Genomic DNA, 17710 nt, shown 5'->3' with positions numbered 1-17710 from the left:
AACACCTTTCCTCAGTGCTACTATTATAACAAGGAATAATGCAACATTTAAATAGGAGCTTTTACAGAAACACATGATCACAGCCAACCTATCACTTAAATCCCATTAACCCCCACCCCAATAGCCCTCATTTAAAAGTTATAACTAAAAACATAAAATGTGCATAAAAAATATATATCTATATATACATATTTATATACATATATAAAAAGCATATATAGCAGCAATCTACAAGCTATACACAGACATTCTTTACCCTTTTTCTTACAGCTTGCTTTGCTTCAAAACTATAATTTGCACTGTTCTTTTCTGGACTTCACCGAATTTATTAATGGTCTGTTCAGGAGAAGTCTTCAGGACTGGGCACAGTGTAACAGAGAAAAAAAAATACAAATGTCTGAGCAATAATATGTCTCATTTCCATTTGGCTGTGTACATCTTTTACACCCTAGTGAGGAAACTCTCAGACTCACGCTGCATGGTTATTCTCCAAATAACTCTTATGAACAAATCAAAAGCTCCTTTCATAGATAAAAAGTAATATTCCAAGATATATTATGGTGTACAATTCAGAATTAGCTCAAAAGTCATGTATTGACATCTGTTCAGATTAATTACTGCTATTTCTCCAGTCTCCCTCCTCTAGTATTCACTACATAGTGTTAATACATCTGCCAGAAGGTGTACATTATTCATCATTTTTTTCTCTGCAAATGATACAGAAAACAAATAATCTATCATAAGGCTGAATCTTACCTGTTTTACCGTTAAGTGTTTCAGCCTTTGACTGCATGCTATTTCCATTAGAGTACCGTTATTCATCAGCTAATCATTTCAGAACATTCCTCCTAAAATCTTGGAATATGGATGTGAATCTAAATCACTTGCATATCACACTGATGTCCCATCTCTCAGTTCTGTATAGCTGTCAGACTCATTAGTTTTAATAGTGACTGAAGAGCTGAGGTTAGATGAACCTAGACAAGGAAGCTAATACATTATTTTACGGCTACTGAATTTAAAAGTGTAGTCTCCCCATGCAAGCTGTTATAACAAACATTACTTCTGCCAGTAGACAATAAAGCTCCAGACTAAATCTTCTGAAATACTGACCATCTTATCATGCTTCAAAAGATTCACAGTCAAGCAGAATGAGAAAAGCAGCTTGTCCTTCTCAAACAGGGAGCGGCACACGTTAACGTATAAGGAGTAAGTAAAGTGTTCCTTGAGGATCTGCAGCCTGTGAATATGAAGAAGAAAAATTATTAAATATTAATGTCATTTCAAAATGAGCACTCAAGAAAAGGCTATTAGTAACCACTTAGGATTCCACCATTGTAATAACATTTATGGTCAAGTATACAAAAACCATCAAAGCTTCTCATTAACTGCACACACCAGCACGAGTGCAAAACAACAGAGAGCATTTTAAAAGACATTCCATTTCTTAATGCGGATTCATTTTTTTAATGTTGAAACTCCCCCAGCAATGGCTAGGACATAATTCTGTTAATTCCAAGACATTTAAATTGTCAGACAATGAACTAACTGTATTAATAGCTATTAATTTTTATTAGCTGATTTCACAGTACAGTGCTTTCAGTGGTCTGTTCTTCTGCCCATGCCTTACAGCCATTCTCTTAATAGTACACTGCACCTTTGAAATTCCCATCACAGCTCTTCAGTGAAACTCAATGTTCAAGTATCTTAAAAAGCAAGAGGTTAGAAACAGACCCAAACCAAGAAGCAGCAACTTTTGAATGCCAACAGAAATATCTCTTTTGATATTTCAGAAACCTAATTGTCTGTCAGTTAGTATAGATGATTAAGGCTCTGCCTTGTTACTGATCAGCTTGTTTTAGTCAGGAGTATAGGATTTGATTTCTTCCACTTCCATTTATCTACTGTGTGATTCTGAAGAAGTCGCTTAACCAGACAGTGCTCGTAGGTCGCCCATGTCTCTAATAGGCTTACCTGGTTTACAAATTAATAAAAAATAAATAAATAAATGATCACTTGTGAGCTCACAAGAAATTTGATTAGCAATGCATGTCATAAAATTGCATCAAATGAAATTTAAACCAATACAGGAGGACATGGAAGAGATTATTGCAATTTCTTCAAATGCATCTGTTTAGAGCATTTGGGGGGGCAGGACAAATGTTTATAGCTATGTTAAAAGAGTCTTAGGCACTTGATATTACAATAAACATCTACAATACTGTTCTGTCATATTAAAAGCTATACTACACAAACTGCTGTGGTTGCTAGGACTTAATTATACATGTGACTAAGGGTGACTACAAAAATGTCAATTTGTAAATTAAGTTAGTAGTACAGAATATAGATTGCATCAGTGATATGCAAGTGATCACAGTATATTATAGATACAGTTATAATATACTTTAATGCCCTGTTACATCTCTGGAACTATATGTAACCAAGATAAATGTCTAAAACCTCTAGCTATTTCTTAGAACTTAGCAGAATCTTCCTGTGATGTGCCTATATGGCTTAATGTAACTGTCTGACAATGACAGGTTAAGGCAAAGACTCGCAATAAATAAAGACACAATCTGCAGACCTTGGTGTGACTCCTATAACCTCCTTATGCACACAGCTCTTGGACCATTCCTGAAAAAGCACAGTTGTAAGAGTTAATAGCTATAGTAGTATATAACTGAGTCATCATTGTCCTCACAGTCTTACAAGGATGGGTAATACTTAAGCTGAGTATGTGTAGCCTTGGCCGTATTTTTTTCTACAGCAGCAAACAATGCTGCTGGAAGGAATGCAATGTATAATTTATTTGAATCTACCAAAGACCTACTAAAAGGTGCAAAAACACAGACATAGACTGGAGTCAATGGTGGATGCATACAATTTATTTATTAACACACTACATCAACTTCCAAGATGGTGACACGAGTAACAGCTTAATTCTAGCTCTTCCAGTGTGAAAATAGAAACTCAGCAGAGAAAGCCAGTGGACTTGTGTCTTTCTGGTTAAATTTCAGTAACTGGATAGTAGCTGCAATGCCTGGATGCCAGGAAAAAAGAAACACAGAGGACCTGAAGGAAAATAAGCTATAAAAGGTGAGGAAAAAACACTGACTGAGAAAAGTACTGCAACTGTTCAGCAAAAAGCAATGCAAGCTCCAGACATGACTTCCAATAACCGAGAGGAAAACACAGACCTGGTTAAAATAAACGAAACACTGATGGAGTATCTCAACTCAAACAACAAAAGGCTGGAAAAATGGAAGAAGCTTTAAAACAGTTATTCAGATGAGGTGATAACACCCCAAAAACCAGAGGTCAAAATGAAGAAAATCTGGCTGAATATGAGATTGTTCAAGAAAAGATGTTTAAAAAAATAACAGCATTAGAGGACAGAGCACATAGGGAAAACCTGAGATTTTCAGCTGTACCAGAGAAGCTGGAAGGAAAATACTGCATTAATTTTATGAAAGCACAAATAATCAGCTGGATTGGTATTCCATGGCAGGAGTTGTTAATTGAAAGGGCATGTTATGTGTACGCTCTAACCCTAGCTATGAGAAAGCAACTTAGACCTTTAATAGTAAAGATGCAATCATAACAGCAGAAAGAGTTGATTTTGACAAAACAGGAGGACAAAGTACTAAAAGTGGGCGACAGTGTAGTGTTTGTGGAGAGTGATTACTCATTGTACACCAGGCAGAAGAGGAATACATTTATTCCATTATTCAGGGAATGCTGAGCAGCAGACATGAGATTAAAACTGCTGTACCCAGCTATCTTCAGATTATTCTTCCTTGAAGAGACAAAATCATTTTTGATGAAGTACATGCTAAGGAGGAAATACAAAAGTTTCTTAAACAAAAAGAGAGTTGTAAACCAGAAGGAGATTCTGCTTCCTGTTCTTCTGATAATAAAGACCAAAGAGAGACTGTGCCAGTGAAACCTTTTCTAATGTTTCAATGGGAAATGCTGGAGAGAAGGTAGGGAGCACAAGAGTTGACTAGAATAATTGAGAGTGAGTTGAAAATGAAGCAGAGACACAATTTGGGAGATGGAGATGAACAAGAATAAAATCAGTAATTTTGAAACTGACAAATGTGGGATTACAAAGCAATAATTTTATCTTTGAAATATGCCAGACAAAAAAATCTGGAATATAGGACTTTGCTGAACTTGTAAGGGTCTCTAAAGTATATGCCCTACTTCATGGCATTAATGTTCAGAAAAATACTCAGGGGAGCGGTAGAGTAGAGAGAAGGTTAACTTTGAGTAAAACAATTTTTTTTCTTAATAGTACTATTTTTATAGTGCATCACTTTCTTTGCATGCTACAAAGTAAAGTTTTCTCAGTTATTTTCAAGTGTAATGGGGATACTATTGTAAACATGTGCTCCTGTATTTCTTTCTTTCTCCCTTCTTCCCTCTTTCTCCTTGTTTAGTTTTAAAGAATGTAGGCAATGCAATGTAAAAAACAAACAAAAAAAAGTCCGGTTAAAAGAGAGCATGGCAAAAAAAAAAATAATGTGCTTTTGCCCATTCTTGCATGCGGGAATGACTGCCTTAAGGGTCTTAGCTTGATCTAGTAACATATTTTAAGAGAAAGCATGTAAATGAAAAAGAATATTGAATATTATAAGACTTTTCTCTAGCAAATAAATGTATGCTTAGTAGCAATTCTGTATCTGGTCCTCATGTCTCCATGGAGACAATCTGATAAAGAGAAATTGGCTAGAAAAAAAGAGAAACTGGCTAGGAGATAATGTTCTCTGAAAGCATTCAGATGTTTTCCCAACTAGGAGAGCTATATAGGGATAAGACAAAACACAGAGCTCAGAGCCACACACTCCAGGGATCTAAACCTTGTCATCACAATGAACAAAACATGCTGGAGGGATAGGTTCCTGACCCAGAGACTCCCCATACTCTGGAAAAGACTGCCCATACATGTCAAGCAGTGCACCTCCTTGGCCCTCTTCAAAAGGAACCTTGACGACTGGATGGGAGATAGGAAATTTGCCCAGGGGATCATGTCGGTCACCCTGCTAGACGGGGTCCAGGGAAGTAAATATTGTGGGAAGAAATATCCAAGGAATTGTTATGGCTAGGTTTGTATAGGGCCTAGGGTCAATAGCCTAGTACCAGCCTATGAACCTATAAGATAGCACTTAGTAGAAGCACAGGCTGCACCATGCATCTTAGCATAGATAACCATTCTTTTAGGTTAACCCAAGTTTATGAGTGTGGCTATCAATTTAGGACATTTGTTCCTATTAGGATGGTAAAACTTCAATATTTGAAGATGTACATAGTTTTGTGTGTTAAGTTAATAGATTTTAAGGGGGGTATTGGGAGTGTGTTTGTTTTTTGTGTGACATGGGCTCAAATGGATATGACAAGGAACAACTGTATAAAAGTTCAACCTGCCAACCAGTGTATGCATGTAACACAAAAGCTGGAACTAGACACTTAACAAAAAAGCTGTTATACATAAAAGGTGGGAATAGCAACTTTTTAATACAATGATGCTTTCTGTAATGTCTTTAAATGTCAATGGTCTCACAAATAAAAAAAAGGAAAGAGCAGTGAATTAATTAAAAAAAAAATGTAGAGTGCAAATAGCTATGCTATAGAAGACATACTTGGAAATAACTGAATACATGAATTTGATAAAGAAAGGTTTTCAGGATAGTTATTTAGCAGAATACCGGGGCCAAAGGAAAACAGGAGTACTTATATTGATTGCAAGAGGAGCTCCAATACTGATATAAGAGGATAAAAAAAATAATGGTAGATTTGTAGTACTAAGGGGTTACTGGCAAGGGAGGAGGATTACATTGGCAAGTATTTATATTCCACCTAAAACTGCCATAACTGAGCTTAAAAAAATTCAGGGAGAAATAATTAGCTTTTAGCAAGGAATATTACTTATAGTTGGGGACTGGAATTTCATTTGCAGCAGTGAAGATGTGTCTGGGGGGGCAGAAGGGAAAATATAACAAAGCAGGGTATACTTTTGAAGAAATGTATGAAAATACTTGGCACAGAAGATGTGAATTTAATACTATGAGTTTGGAGTGAATGTGCATAGTATTCATCAAGATAAAAAGAAACTGGGCTAGGCTAGGCAGAATTTACATTTCACAGGAACATGTGCATTTAATTTAAGGTCTTGATATGCAACCAATAACTATTTCAGATTATTTATCAATAATAATTCATATGTTCATAGGTGTGTACTAGGCTAATGGCCCTGGACCCTTTACAAGCCTAGCACAAATAAAATTGCTCAGGCACCGTGCCACCTGATGTTAACTCACAGTGCCCATATCCATAAGGCAACTGGAATGATCCCTGGAGTGAACTTTCTGTTACCCATCCACTTGTCAAGATTTCTCTTGAAGAGGGCCAGCAAGGTGCTCTGCTTGACATGAATGGGAAGCTTATTCCAGAGTATGGGCAGTCTTTGGAAGATGAACCTGTCCCTCCAGCATGTTCAGTTAATTGTGGTAATGAGGTTGTGATCTCTGGAGCGTGTGGTGCAGGGGATTGGGATTTCTTTAGGTGTAGCATTTGAAGAAGGGCTGGGTTGGACATGGCTTTGTAAGTCAAGCAAAGATCACCTCTAAGTAGACGATAAGAGATTGAGAACAGCTGAAGTTTCTTGAGTCTATCCATGTAGGACATGTGTTTAAGGTCTAGGATCCTTTTTGTGAGGGACTTTTGTGGCCTCACTAGCTGTTGTAGGTGTCTGGTCAGGTACATGCCAAACAGGGTGTTATATTTGATGATTGGTCTAATGAGGGATGAGTAGAGAGGGATGATGACCTTTTTCTTCCTGGATGCAAAACCTTTGGTTGTAAGATGTGCCACTTAGAAGGAAGTTCTGACGACAGTGGCAATGTGGTGGTCGAAAGTGAGGTGGCTGTCGACCTAGGTGCCCAGATCTCTTATGACCCCTCAGTGTTCAGTGGGCTCCCATCAATGTGATAATTCATGGGAACTGAGTTTTTTCCAAAGGGGATGATAAAGCATTTTTTTGGCATTAAGCTTCAGACCATGGTTCCAACACCAGTCATTGGTCTCAGAGAGGCCCATTTGTAGGATGTCTGCATCACTTGGGGATTTGATACTGACTCCTAGCTTGCAGTCATCAGTGAACTTGGTCAGCCAGAATCCTTCTGTGTTGGCCTGGACTTCTGAGAAGTAGATGACAAATAGGAGAGGGCTCAGGACCGAGCCCTGTGGGACTCCACTCATGACAGATAGACAGTCTGACTTGGAATCTGCAGCTTTAACTCTGTGGGTCCTGTCTGTGAGCCAATTTGCAACCCACCTAGTGATGTAAGGATTGATGCATAGTTTGGTGAGTTTATCAATGATACCTGAGTGGGGAATGGTATCAAAGGCCTTGGCCAGGTCGAGGTAAGCTGTATGCACTGCCTTACCCTCATCCACAGCCTTGGTGACTGTCTCGAAGAATTCAACCAGGTTCAGCAGGCAGGATCTCCCCTGGACAAAGCCAAACTGTGTGGGTCAAGAGTTTGGAGATTGTCTATATCTTTGTTAAGCAGGTCCATGATGATGCAGTCCATAGCTTTGCATACCAGACTCATCAGGCTAATGGGGCAATAGTTCCCAGGGTCTGTAGTTGCTCCCCATTTATGGAGCAGGATGACTGTAGCAGTGCACCATTCATTAGGGACATAGCCTGAGGTAAGGCTGTGATTAAACAGGGCACACAGATGTGGTGCCAGTTTGTTTTGTAGCTCATGTAGGATGCAGTCAGGGATATTATCAGGTCCCATTTATGCTGTATTCTTGGCTTTGGACAATGCAGCTTTTACCTGTGCCACAGAAATGGTGAGTACCACGCTTTCATCTGGTATTGTGACAGGGCCCTTGGGGGGGGGGGTAAAGCTGGCACTGAATCTGTCGGCCAGTATGTTGGCTATATCTGTTGGCTCAGTATAGGAGGTTCCATTGTGCAATAACTCAGAGCAAATCTGGGTATTGCCTTTGAGGTTTTTGATATAGCTATAGAAGGCTTTGTGATTGTTTTTGGTGTGAGCCACAATTTTGCCTTCATAGCTGGCTTTAGAGGATTTAATAAAGGATCTCAGCTTTTTGTTGAGACTGATAAGGGAGGTTTTCCAGTCTTGTGACTTCATTTTTTTCTGCAACAGTTTCTTCCTTCTGTTGCAGAGTTTATTGATGGCTGGGGACCACCAGATTGGCTTCCTTTTTTTGAGGAGAGCATCTTAGTTCTTTTTGGTATGGCAAGGTCCATGCATTTGTGTACACACTCGTACAGTGCATTGGTGTATGATTCGGCAGTCATACAGCTATTTTCCATTGGCATGGGTGCCAAAAAGTCAGCCACCTCTGTTTTTAGGAGCCCAAGGTCAGCTTTAGAGAAGTTTTTCACCTTAGCGTGGGGTATAGGTGAGATGGAGATTTCCATGGTGATCAGTTTGTGGTCAGATTTAACCAGGGAGGAATTGACTATAGGTGTGGAGCAATGGTCTCCCATGTTGGTGATAACCAGGCCAAGGATGTTGCTTCCTCTAGAAGGGGTCAGAATGAGCTAGTCCAGGGCACTGAAATTGACAAATTTCAGAAAGCGTTGGGCCTGTACATTGGTGCTTGAATAGTTTTCCTAGTTGATGGAAGGGTAGTTGAAGTCAACCAGTATGAGAGTATTGGATTGGACCATGACAGATTCCAGGGTGCTTAGGAAGTTGGAGTGAGAGTCTGGAGACATGTTTGGGGTTTTTTAGCAGGCTATGACTTGTATCGCTGTCTTACCCAGTGTTAGTTGTACCTGAACTATCCTGGATGCATTATGCTGGGCTACCAGTCTAGAAGTGTGCATATCCTTTAAAAATATGGAGACACCACTGACTTTAAAGCTTCCGTACATATTCTGGGGCTGAAAGGTATGGAATGAGTTGAAGCCTGGGTGCTCAGGGGTGTTTTCTACCTCTTTAAACCAGGTCTCCATTACAGCACAGATGCCAACATTTTCCATTTTGAGGAGAGCTCCGAGCGAGTGCATCTTGAGATTTAGACTACTAGCACTGAGCAGCATGACCTCAGACTGCATTTGTTTGTAGCTGTTATGGTGGAATTTTGGTCTTTGGAACACTGCCTAAAAAGGCACTATAGGGGTGGCAAGAGACTTAGCCAGTACCCGGAATCCCAGGGGTGATAGATGCAGGCCATCTTTGGCAAAGCATCAAGGTCTGTTGATCATGTCACCCCAGGCAGATACTGGATCCCTTTAGAATGACACCAGAAACTTAGCCAATTGTTGAAGTCAATCATTTTCTGCTTGTACTGTGGTATCATTTTGGGTGACAGTAGAATACTGCTCAGCACTATGGTCACACCTGCCTGGGCCACAAAATCCGAGAGTTCCATCACATCTCTTTTCATGTAGTTCAGGGAGGTACGTCTCAGGTCATTCACACCCACATGGACAATGACCAAGTCATATTTGCACTTGTTGTGGAGTGACTTGAGTGCATGTTTTATGTGGTGGATCCTAGCACCTGATAGACAACTCTCTGTCACCTTCTCCTTGTTCAACCCAGTGAGTGGGACATCAGTGTGCTTCACAATTGAGTCTCCTATGATTAGTACATTGGGCAAAGTGTTTTGCCTTATGGGCTTGGGTTGTGGTGGTGAGCTATGTGTTCTGGGGTTGGTATTGTGTTGTGGTGGTTGAGTGCATTTCTGTCTCGGGGTCTCTGTTTGGATAAATTTTTATTGAAAGCCACTGCAAAGGTGGGTGTATGGTTTGTGTTTCTATGTGTGGGTTGTGATGTGTGTTCTATGTAGTGAGTTGCAGGTGTTGACCTTCTACTCTTGACCAGCTAGTCCGGTTTTGTTGGAGCATGCACTGCTTTCAGTTTGGTGGTACAAGTGCATCTCTCACAGGTACGAGTGTTGGGAGGTAAGAGGAGAGGGTTGTATGTGTACATTAGACAGTTGCCATACTGTCTCAGAATGCCCAAGTGCACCAGATTAGCAGGAGAAAGTACAGGAAATTGCCCTACAATCATACCAGGAGGTGTGGTCATAGCTAATACGTACTGGTGCTGTTACTACGTAGGAACAGCTAGTGCTGATAGCACCTAAGCATGCTACAATAAATGCTACAAAAGTCTGTTAAAGTGCTAGCCAATTATGCTAATTGAAGTGCAAGAAGTAAAAGAACAAGCGCGTTCTAAGGGGAAAATTGAAGAGCAGACTTTCTGGTACCGGTAATAGTTTACCTTAGATGAGTGCTGCTGCACGGTGTGCAAACTCGTGCTTTTAAACCAGAAAGTTGAAAGGGAAGGAAAAAAATGCCCAAAACGGCCAACAAACTACAATTTCTGGACCAGAAACTACTCCTCTTGTGGTAGATAGGCTACCTAGTGCTTACCACTTCCACTGATAAGCTAAACGGTTTCTCTCCAACACAGAAAGGTCTGGGGGGGCTCAGAAACTTACAAAATAGTCCTGGATACAGCAAATGTGCATCTGGACTAAACTAGTTACAGGAAAAGTGGGAAACAAACTTAGAACTTTTTTTTTTTTGCAGAAAAGCAGTTAGAACAATAGTAAAAACACTTTAAATGCAGTACAAGCTAGCACACGAGTGTGTAGCAATATTAAGACAAATACATTTAAACAAATGCAGGTAAATTAAAAGCAGAGAGCAGTAAATTATGAAAAAATCAAAATGGAGGCACTTAGAGCATCTCTTTTCTCCTTCCTGCTGCTTAAACAAGTGCAAACCCACGTAAACACGGGTTTTTAAACCAGAAAGTTGAAAGAGACTAAAAAATTGCCCAAACAGTCAATAAACTACAATTTCTGGCCAGAAACCACTCCTCTTGTGATAGATAGGCTACCTACTGTTTACCACTCTCACTGATAAGCTAGAAGGCTTCCTTCCAACACAGAAAGGTCTGGGGGGCTCAGAAACTTACAAAACCAGAAAAAAACACAGGGTAATGAAATAAAAATGAGACACTGGCACTTTCCCCCCTATCTGTTGAAAAGAGAGGAATGGGCAGTGGAAATTATACAGGAGATATTATTAGAGAAGATACAAGTTTCTTCTGAAAAAATATAGCTAGAGAGTGGGATAAAATTAAAGTGAAGTTTAAAATTAGGGTGGAAATAAAAGAAAGGGAGATATTTTGAAGAAGCAAAAATAATTATTTAGAGGGACTGACAAATGTTACATATTGTAGATTAGGGGAATCCCAGAACAAGAAGTGGCGCAACTGCAGAATGCTAAACAGAAAATAAGGGATTGCCTTGATAATATGCATAAGCTTAGAAAGATTGCTGTTAAGAAACTGTTTCGTGATAACAACTCTAGAGCACAAAAAAACCTTTAGCATAATGACTCAGGCAACAGAAAGTAGAAAGGGCTATTGCCGCCTATAACAAGGAAGGTCACAAGAGATCTTGTAGAGGTATTAGAAATATTCTGGAAATTTTATGAAAGTCTGTATGAAGCAGAGAAATATGAAAATGAAGAAAAGGTACAAATGGAAATGTTTATGGAAGAATTAAATATGCCAATGTTAGAGGGAGATTAGGCTCAACTACTAACAGTTAGTAAGATGAGATAAAATGGTGATGTATAACCAATCTACAGGAAAGTCCCCAAGAATAGTTGGGATTCCTGTGGAAGTTTGCAAGCTAGGATGGAAAAAAACTGATAAAGATCTGGAGGGTTTTGTTTAACAGTATTTTAAGAGGAGAAGTACCAACAACCTAGAAAAACCGATGGTATCTGTAATACCTAAAGAGGATAAAGATCCGTCATATCCAGCTTCATACATACCTACTTCAATACTAAACCACAATTTTAATGTGTTTATGTCTATTATGGCTAAAAGAATGACAAAAGTGATGCCAAAATTGATAGATATGGATCACTGTGGTTTTGTGGAGGGGAGGCAAGCATCTGACATTAACAGAACACTGATGATCCAGAGGGAAGTAGAATGTAAGAAAACACCATTGCTGTTGGTGGGTCTTGGTGCAGAGAAATCATTTGATGGAGTAAGATGGGACTTTATGAGCAGGGCAATGGAAGCATTTTTATTCCCTGATAAAATTATAAGGATGATTAGGAGAATATATGAGGGATCGTAGGTGAAAATTAAGTGCTTGAGCAGAGGAACTAAGCTGAGGTGTCCATTCCCCCTTTGTTATTTACATTATATTTAGAACCATTAGTAAAGAAAATAAGGGAGGCAGAAATATAACTGGTATGGTAGTCAAGAAAAGCTGGCTCTGTTTGCAGATGATATTATTTTATACCTGACAAAACCAGAAAAGGACATTACAGTGTTGTGGAACATTTTGAGACAGTTTCATATCTTTTTGGGATTCAAAATTAATGAAGCTAAAACAAAGGCAATAGCGGTAAATTATGTACCCACACACAAATTGGTTCAACAATATCAATATTTATGATAAGTATTTAGGAATATGGAATAAAACTGATTCAGGTAGCTCAGGATATGTGGGAAGAGACTAAACAAAAGATAATACAGACTAAACAAAAGGTAATACAAAAACTGAGAAACTGGAAGCTCTGTTATATGGATTTGGACAGTAAGATACAAGCGGTTAAAGTGTTTTTAGTCTCTTTAGTCTTATGTACCGGTCAGGCATATTTTTATCAACCAGAGCAGAAGTTGTGGACAGCAATTAATAAAGAGCTGAGGCATTTTTATCTGGGAGGGGAACATGGAAGAGTCAAGTGAGATAAGCTGATTCTTCCAATAGAACAAGGCAGATTGGGATTACCTTATTTGAAGGGGTAATTCAGAACTACACAGTTAAGGCTCCTATACACAGCACAGGGAGAAATTTAAAATTCAAAGTGGAAAGGGATGATGAGAAACAGGAAGCTCAAGAAACAAGGAGAGACTCAGATTTTGGATGCAGAATCAGATCCTTACAGAAAATAAAAACAATCACACAGAATATTATATTCATAAAGTAGCAGAAAATATTCTAAGAACTAAGCCAACATGGGAATGAAGAAAGGATTCTGCCGATAGGGATGACTGCAATTAGGGATACAGACAGTAGGCAAGAGAGGGCTGGAATTTATTGATGAAAACTGGCAAAGAAACCAAAGTATTGGGAGCAAATAACTAGAGAAGGAAAGGTAATAGAATGGAAAAATGTCAAGAATTTATTTGGATTGCAGGTTACAGATTGCCTTCCCTATCAAGGATTGACATCAGAGTATAGGCAAAGAGAAAGAAAAGGCTGGGTGTGTGTGTGAGTGTGTGTGTGTTGGGGGTTGTAAACAAAAGACTGGCACCGATAGAGTTTTTAGTAGAATCTAGAACAGAACTTGCCATTAAAAAATGAATAACTAGTATAGCATATAAAATATAGTATGATAACTGTAAGAATCAAGCAGAGGAGTTCAGAAAGGATAGGAAAGAGAGATCAAATCAGCAATTCACAAATAAACAATGGCAGGATATATGTATGTCTCCCAGATATGCAACAAAATCTAGAAAATTTAGGATTTTTGCTTGGAAATGCTTACACAGATATTTTTATACCCCAAGTAAACTCCAGAGATTTTTTTCTTTAGGTAGACAGCAAATGTTGGAGATGTGATGGGGAAGAAAGAGGTAATTGGGAACATATTTTCTGGGAGTGTTATGAGTTGGCAGACTTTAAAGATTCCCTGCAAATTACTTTATCAGAGATACTGGGTGAGCAAATTTGTGTAACTAAGGAAATTATTTTTCTGAGCTATGAAACAGAATTTGAATTGTCCAGATATAGCAAGGGCTTGTTGAGTCTAAGTCTGGTGACTGCCAAAAAAACAATTACTAGAAAATGGAAATCAAAGTCTAAACCAACTGTACCAGTAGTAGTGACTATACTAACAGAGATAAAACAACTGGAATTGGGATATTTAAAAAGGAGTAGGAGCAACTTACATAAGAAGAAAATGGGAACTGTGGGAACAATATGTACAGGGGAGGAATGAGGTTTAGAATAAGGCAGGACTTGAATGAGCTATGTAATATTTGACAATGACTGGGTGGATTATAAATGATATATAGTGTTTGCAACTAGGATTATGTCAATATGGTTTGTGATGTAATAAGCTTGCAGCTGGGACTATGTCAGTACGGTTTGTTTTCATTTATATAAAAATATGATTACCTATGTCATAAGTGATAATTTCATAAAGATGTTTCTTGTTTCAAAAAAACAGTGCATCATCTGCTAAAGAAGAAGAGCCACATGACATCTAACATGCAGGTTTTACTTAACCAGCATTGACTCTTAAAACTGCTACTCTCACTTTATACATTACATCTCTCCCCTTAACCTATAAAGCCAACATACAAAATGTATACTATGCTATATTATATGTGGGGTTGTCATGTGAAATACAGTTCATATTTTTCAATTATGCCACAAATTATATGACATGACAGAACATTTGGATAATGCATATATACACAGTTATGTATAGCACATGTAGGTATCATTATTTGCTATCATAGAAAGTACCACAATCTTTCTACCTTGTGGGTGTCTTGATAGGTCTTTCAGTTTGAAAGGTTTGCAGTCACTATTACTAGAAGACGTCATACATACTGTAGACATGTCAGACAATGCAGTGTAAGGATGCCAAAACCACAGGTCAACACATATATGCCATATCTGCTGGTACCAGGAAAAATATAAATAAGCCAAAAAAAATTAAAAAAAAACGATGCACTATGGAGATCCATCCTGATGTTGCTGCCATATCCTATTGGTTGAATCTGATGCATTGTGCGACAACACTGCTGTCTTTGCTGTTAACCAAAGATAGGAATGAAGATGCACACATTCAGGTTAAGTTACTATAAGTGACCCAAAATGCTGTTTCCACATTATAACCATTTAGCTTGGACACATATTTCTTGATTCACTTGATTCTCTGTGACTGTGATGTAATTTGTGAACCAATTTAGAACATTGTTTCTTAAACCTAGCTATAAGAAACTTAATAGACAAGAATGTCTAATGGTTTTTAATACCCTAGGAAGGTTTTGAAAAAAAAAGCCTTGCAACAACAATCATATGGTAAGAAATGTAGCATTTAATGAAAAGCATTTAATGAAAAGCCACGCTGCTTCGCAAGGGACGGCTTGCACCTGTCACCCCTGGGCTTCCGGATATTGGCAAAGGCTCTTGCCACCCCCATAGTGCCTTTTTTAGGCAAGGCTCAAATTCTAAACCTACCACCCTAGAACACCAAAAAGGAAAAAAACTAAGGGTAATGCTGCTCAATGCCAGAAGTCTCAATCTCAAGATGCACGCACTCGAGGCCCTTCTCAATATGGAGAACATCGATGTCTGTGCTGTGACAGAAACCTGGTTCAAGGCTCCTGAGAGCACCCCAGCACTAACAGGTTTCACCTCATATCATGCCCGCCCCAAAATCCGGACAACACCAAGAAAGGAGGGGGGGGTGTCCATATTCATAAAGGACACCCACACCTCAAGGTTGGTGGCAACGCACGATGCATCGGAGACCATCCAGGTGCAATTAACCATAGGCAAGACTGCTCTGCAATTTGTAGCATGTTACAGGCCACCCTCTCAAACTCAGGAACCTCACATGGCCTTCCTGAAAACATTGGAGGGGATAAATGTATCTCCAAACACCATCATACTAGGTGACTTCAACTACCCTAATATAGACTGGGAACACTACTCAAGCCCGAACACTCTAACTCAAAGATTCCTGGAGTTCATAAACTCAAATGCCATGGAACAACTAGTCACCATCCCCACAAGAGGTGAAAACATACTTGATCTCATCATCACGAACATGGGATCAAAATGTTCAACACCGGAAGTATACCCCTCACTGGTGAGATCAGATCATAAACTAATCTCGCTGGAGGTCCTCATCCCGCCCCCACCTGAAACAAAAAAGACCACAGTGAAAAACTTCTCAAAACTAGTGTGGTCTCCTTTAAGGCCCCTGAGCCAGTGGTAAACATTACTCAAACCGCTGAATCACTTACAAATGCCTTCTACCAGCACCTACAGGACTGCATGGATCAGGCAATCCCAAACAAAACTAAGACTCTCTGTACCAAAGGCAAGCGTCCAGTCTGGTGGAACCCAGCCATAAACAAGCTCTACAACAAAAGGAGGAAGCTACTACAAGATAGAGCAAAATCCTTGAAAGGTAAGACGCCTTTGATCATTATAAGTAAGAAACTAAGAGCTCTCATAAAATCATCCAAGGCAAATTTTGAGAGAAAAATCGCCAAGGACTCTAAAGACAATCATAAGGCCTTCTTTAGCTATGTTAGAAACCTAGGAGGAAACTCCCAGATATGCTCAGAATTAGTTCAAAATGATGTGAAAATTACTGAACCTACACACATTGCTAACATACTGACTGACAGGGGCAGTGCAAACTTCTCCCGCGCCCCAAAAGGAGAGATATCTATTCCAGAGGATTGTAGCCCGCCAAACATCTCCAACGCCCAGGTGAGAACTGCCCTCACTAAGGCAAAAACACAGCATCCATGGGACCGATGGTGTCCCCGGCTGTGTGCTTCATGAACTCAACGAGGAATTAAACCCACAGTTAGGACAGCTGTTTAATCTTAGCCTCACCTCAGGATACGCCCAAGGAGTGGCGACGGCGACTGTGGTCCCACTTCATAAGGGCGGTGCCTCCACAGACCCTGGAAATTACCGCCCCATTAGCTTGACAAGCCTTATCTGCAAAGCCATGGAGAGGATCATAATGGAACTCATAAATAAAGACATAGGGAACTTGCAGACTTTGGATCCAACCCAGTTTGGCTTTGTCAAAGGTAGATCCTGCCTCTTAAACTTGGTTGACTTTTTCGAGACAGTCACCAAGGCCATTGATGAGGGAAAGGCAGTCCATACAGCCTACCTCGACCTGGCAAAGGCCTTCGACACAATACCCCACTCAGGTATCATCGAAAAACTCATCAGCTTGAATGTAAACCCATACATCACAAGATGGGTTGCAAACTGGCTAAGGACAGAACCCACAGGGTCAGAGTTGCTGGAGCCATGTCAGACTCAAAGCCTGTCACAAGTGGTGTCCCACAGGGCTCAGTCCTGGGTCCACTCTTGTTCGGCATCTACTTTTCTGAAGTACAAGCAAACACAGGAGGGTTATGGCTGACAAAGTTTGCAGATGACTGCAAACTGGGCGCCATAGTCGAAAACACATCTGACACAGATATCCTCCAGAAGGGCCTCACAGAAACGGATAACTGGTGCCAGAGCCATGGCCTGAAGTTAAACGCCAAAATTTGCATAGTCATACCCTTCGAAAACAAGGTTACCCCTAGCTACCATATAGATGGCAATCCACTGAGCACAGAAAAAGTCATCAGGGATCTGGGGACCCAAGTTGACAGTAGCCTTTGGTTTGACACTCATGTTGCTAAAGTAGTTAGGAAAACCTTCTATATCGCCCACCTGATCATGAAGGGATTCACATCTAGATCAAGAGAGGTCATCGTCCCCCTGTACTCATCACTCATTAGACCTATGATTGAGTACAATGCCCGCTCGAATGTATCTGACCAGACACCTGATGCAGCTTGAAAGGCCCCAAAAGTTCCTCACCAAAAGGATAAAGGGTCTCAAAAATATG

At 39.7% G+C, this 17710-nt stretch overlaps 1 protein-coding gene across 1 annotated transcript in view; it reads right to left on the bottom strand.

Annotated features, from left to right (window-relative positions):
- DNAH7 (dynein axonemal heavy chain 7) overlaps positions 1-17710 on the bottom strand; it is a 4771155-nt gene that overhangs the window by 1065670 nt on the left and 3687775 nt on the right. The window contains exon 48 of the mRNA XM_044073696.1: positions 1114-1240. Within this exon, the coding sequence (XP_043929631.1) occupies positions 1114-1240 (127 nt within the window). The remainder of the gene's footprint in view (positions 1-1113; positions 1241-17710) is intronic.

This window comes from Protopterus annectens, chromosome 6.part0, assembly GCF_019279795.1.
Source record: "Protopterus annectens isolate FY-2018-M chromosome 6.part0, PAN1.0, whole genome shotgun sequence".
In the NCBI taxonomy this organism is placed as follows: domain Eukaryota; kingdom Metazoa; phylum Chordata; order Ceratodontiformes; family Protopteridae; genus Protopterus; species Protopterus annectens.
The sequence above is the reverse complement of the archived record's forward strand: the minus strand, read 5'-3'. Positions and strand labels throughout refer to the sequence as shown.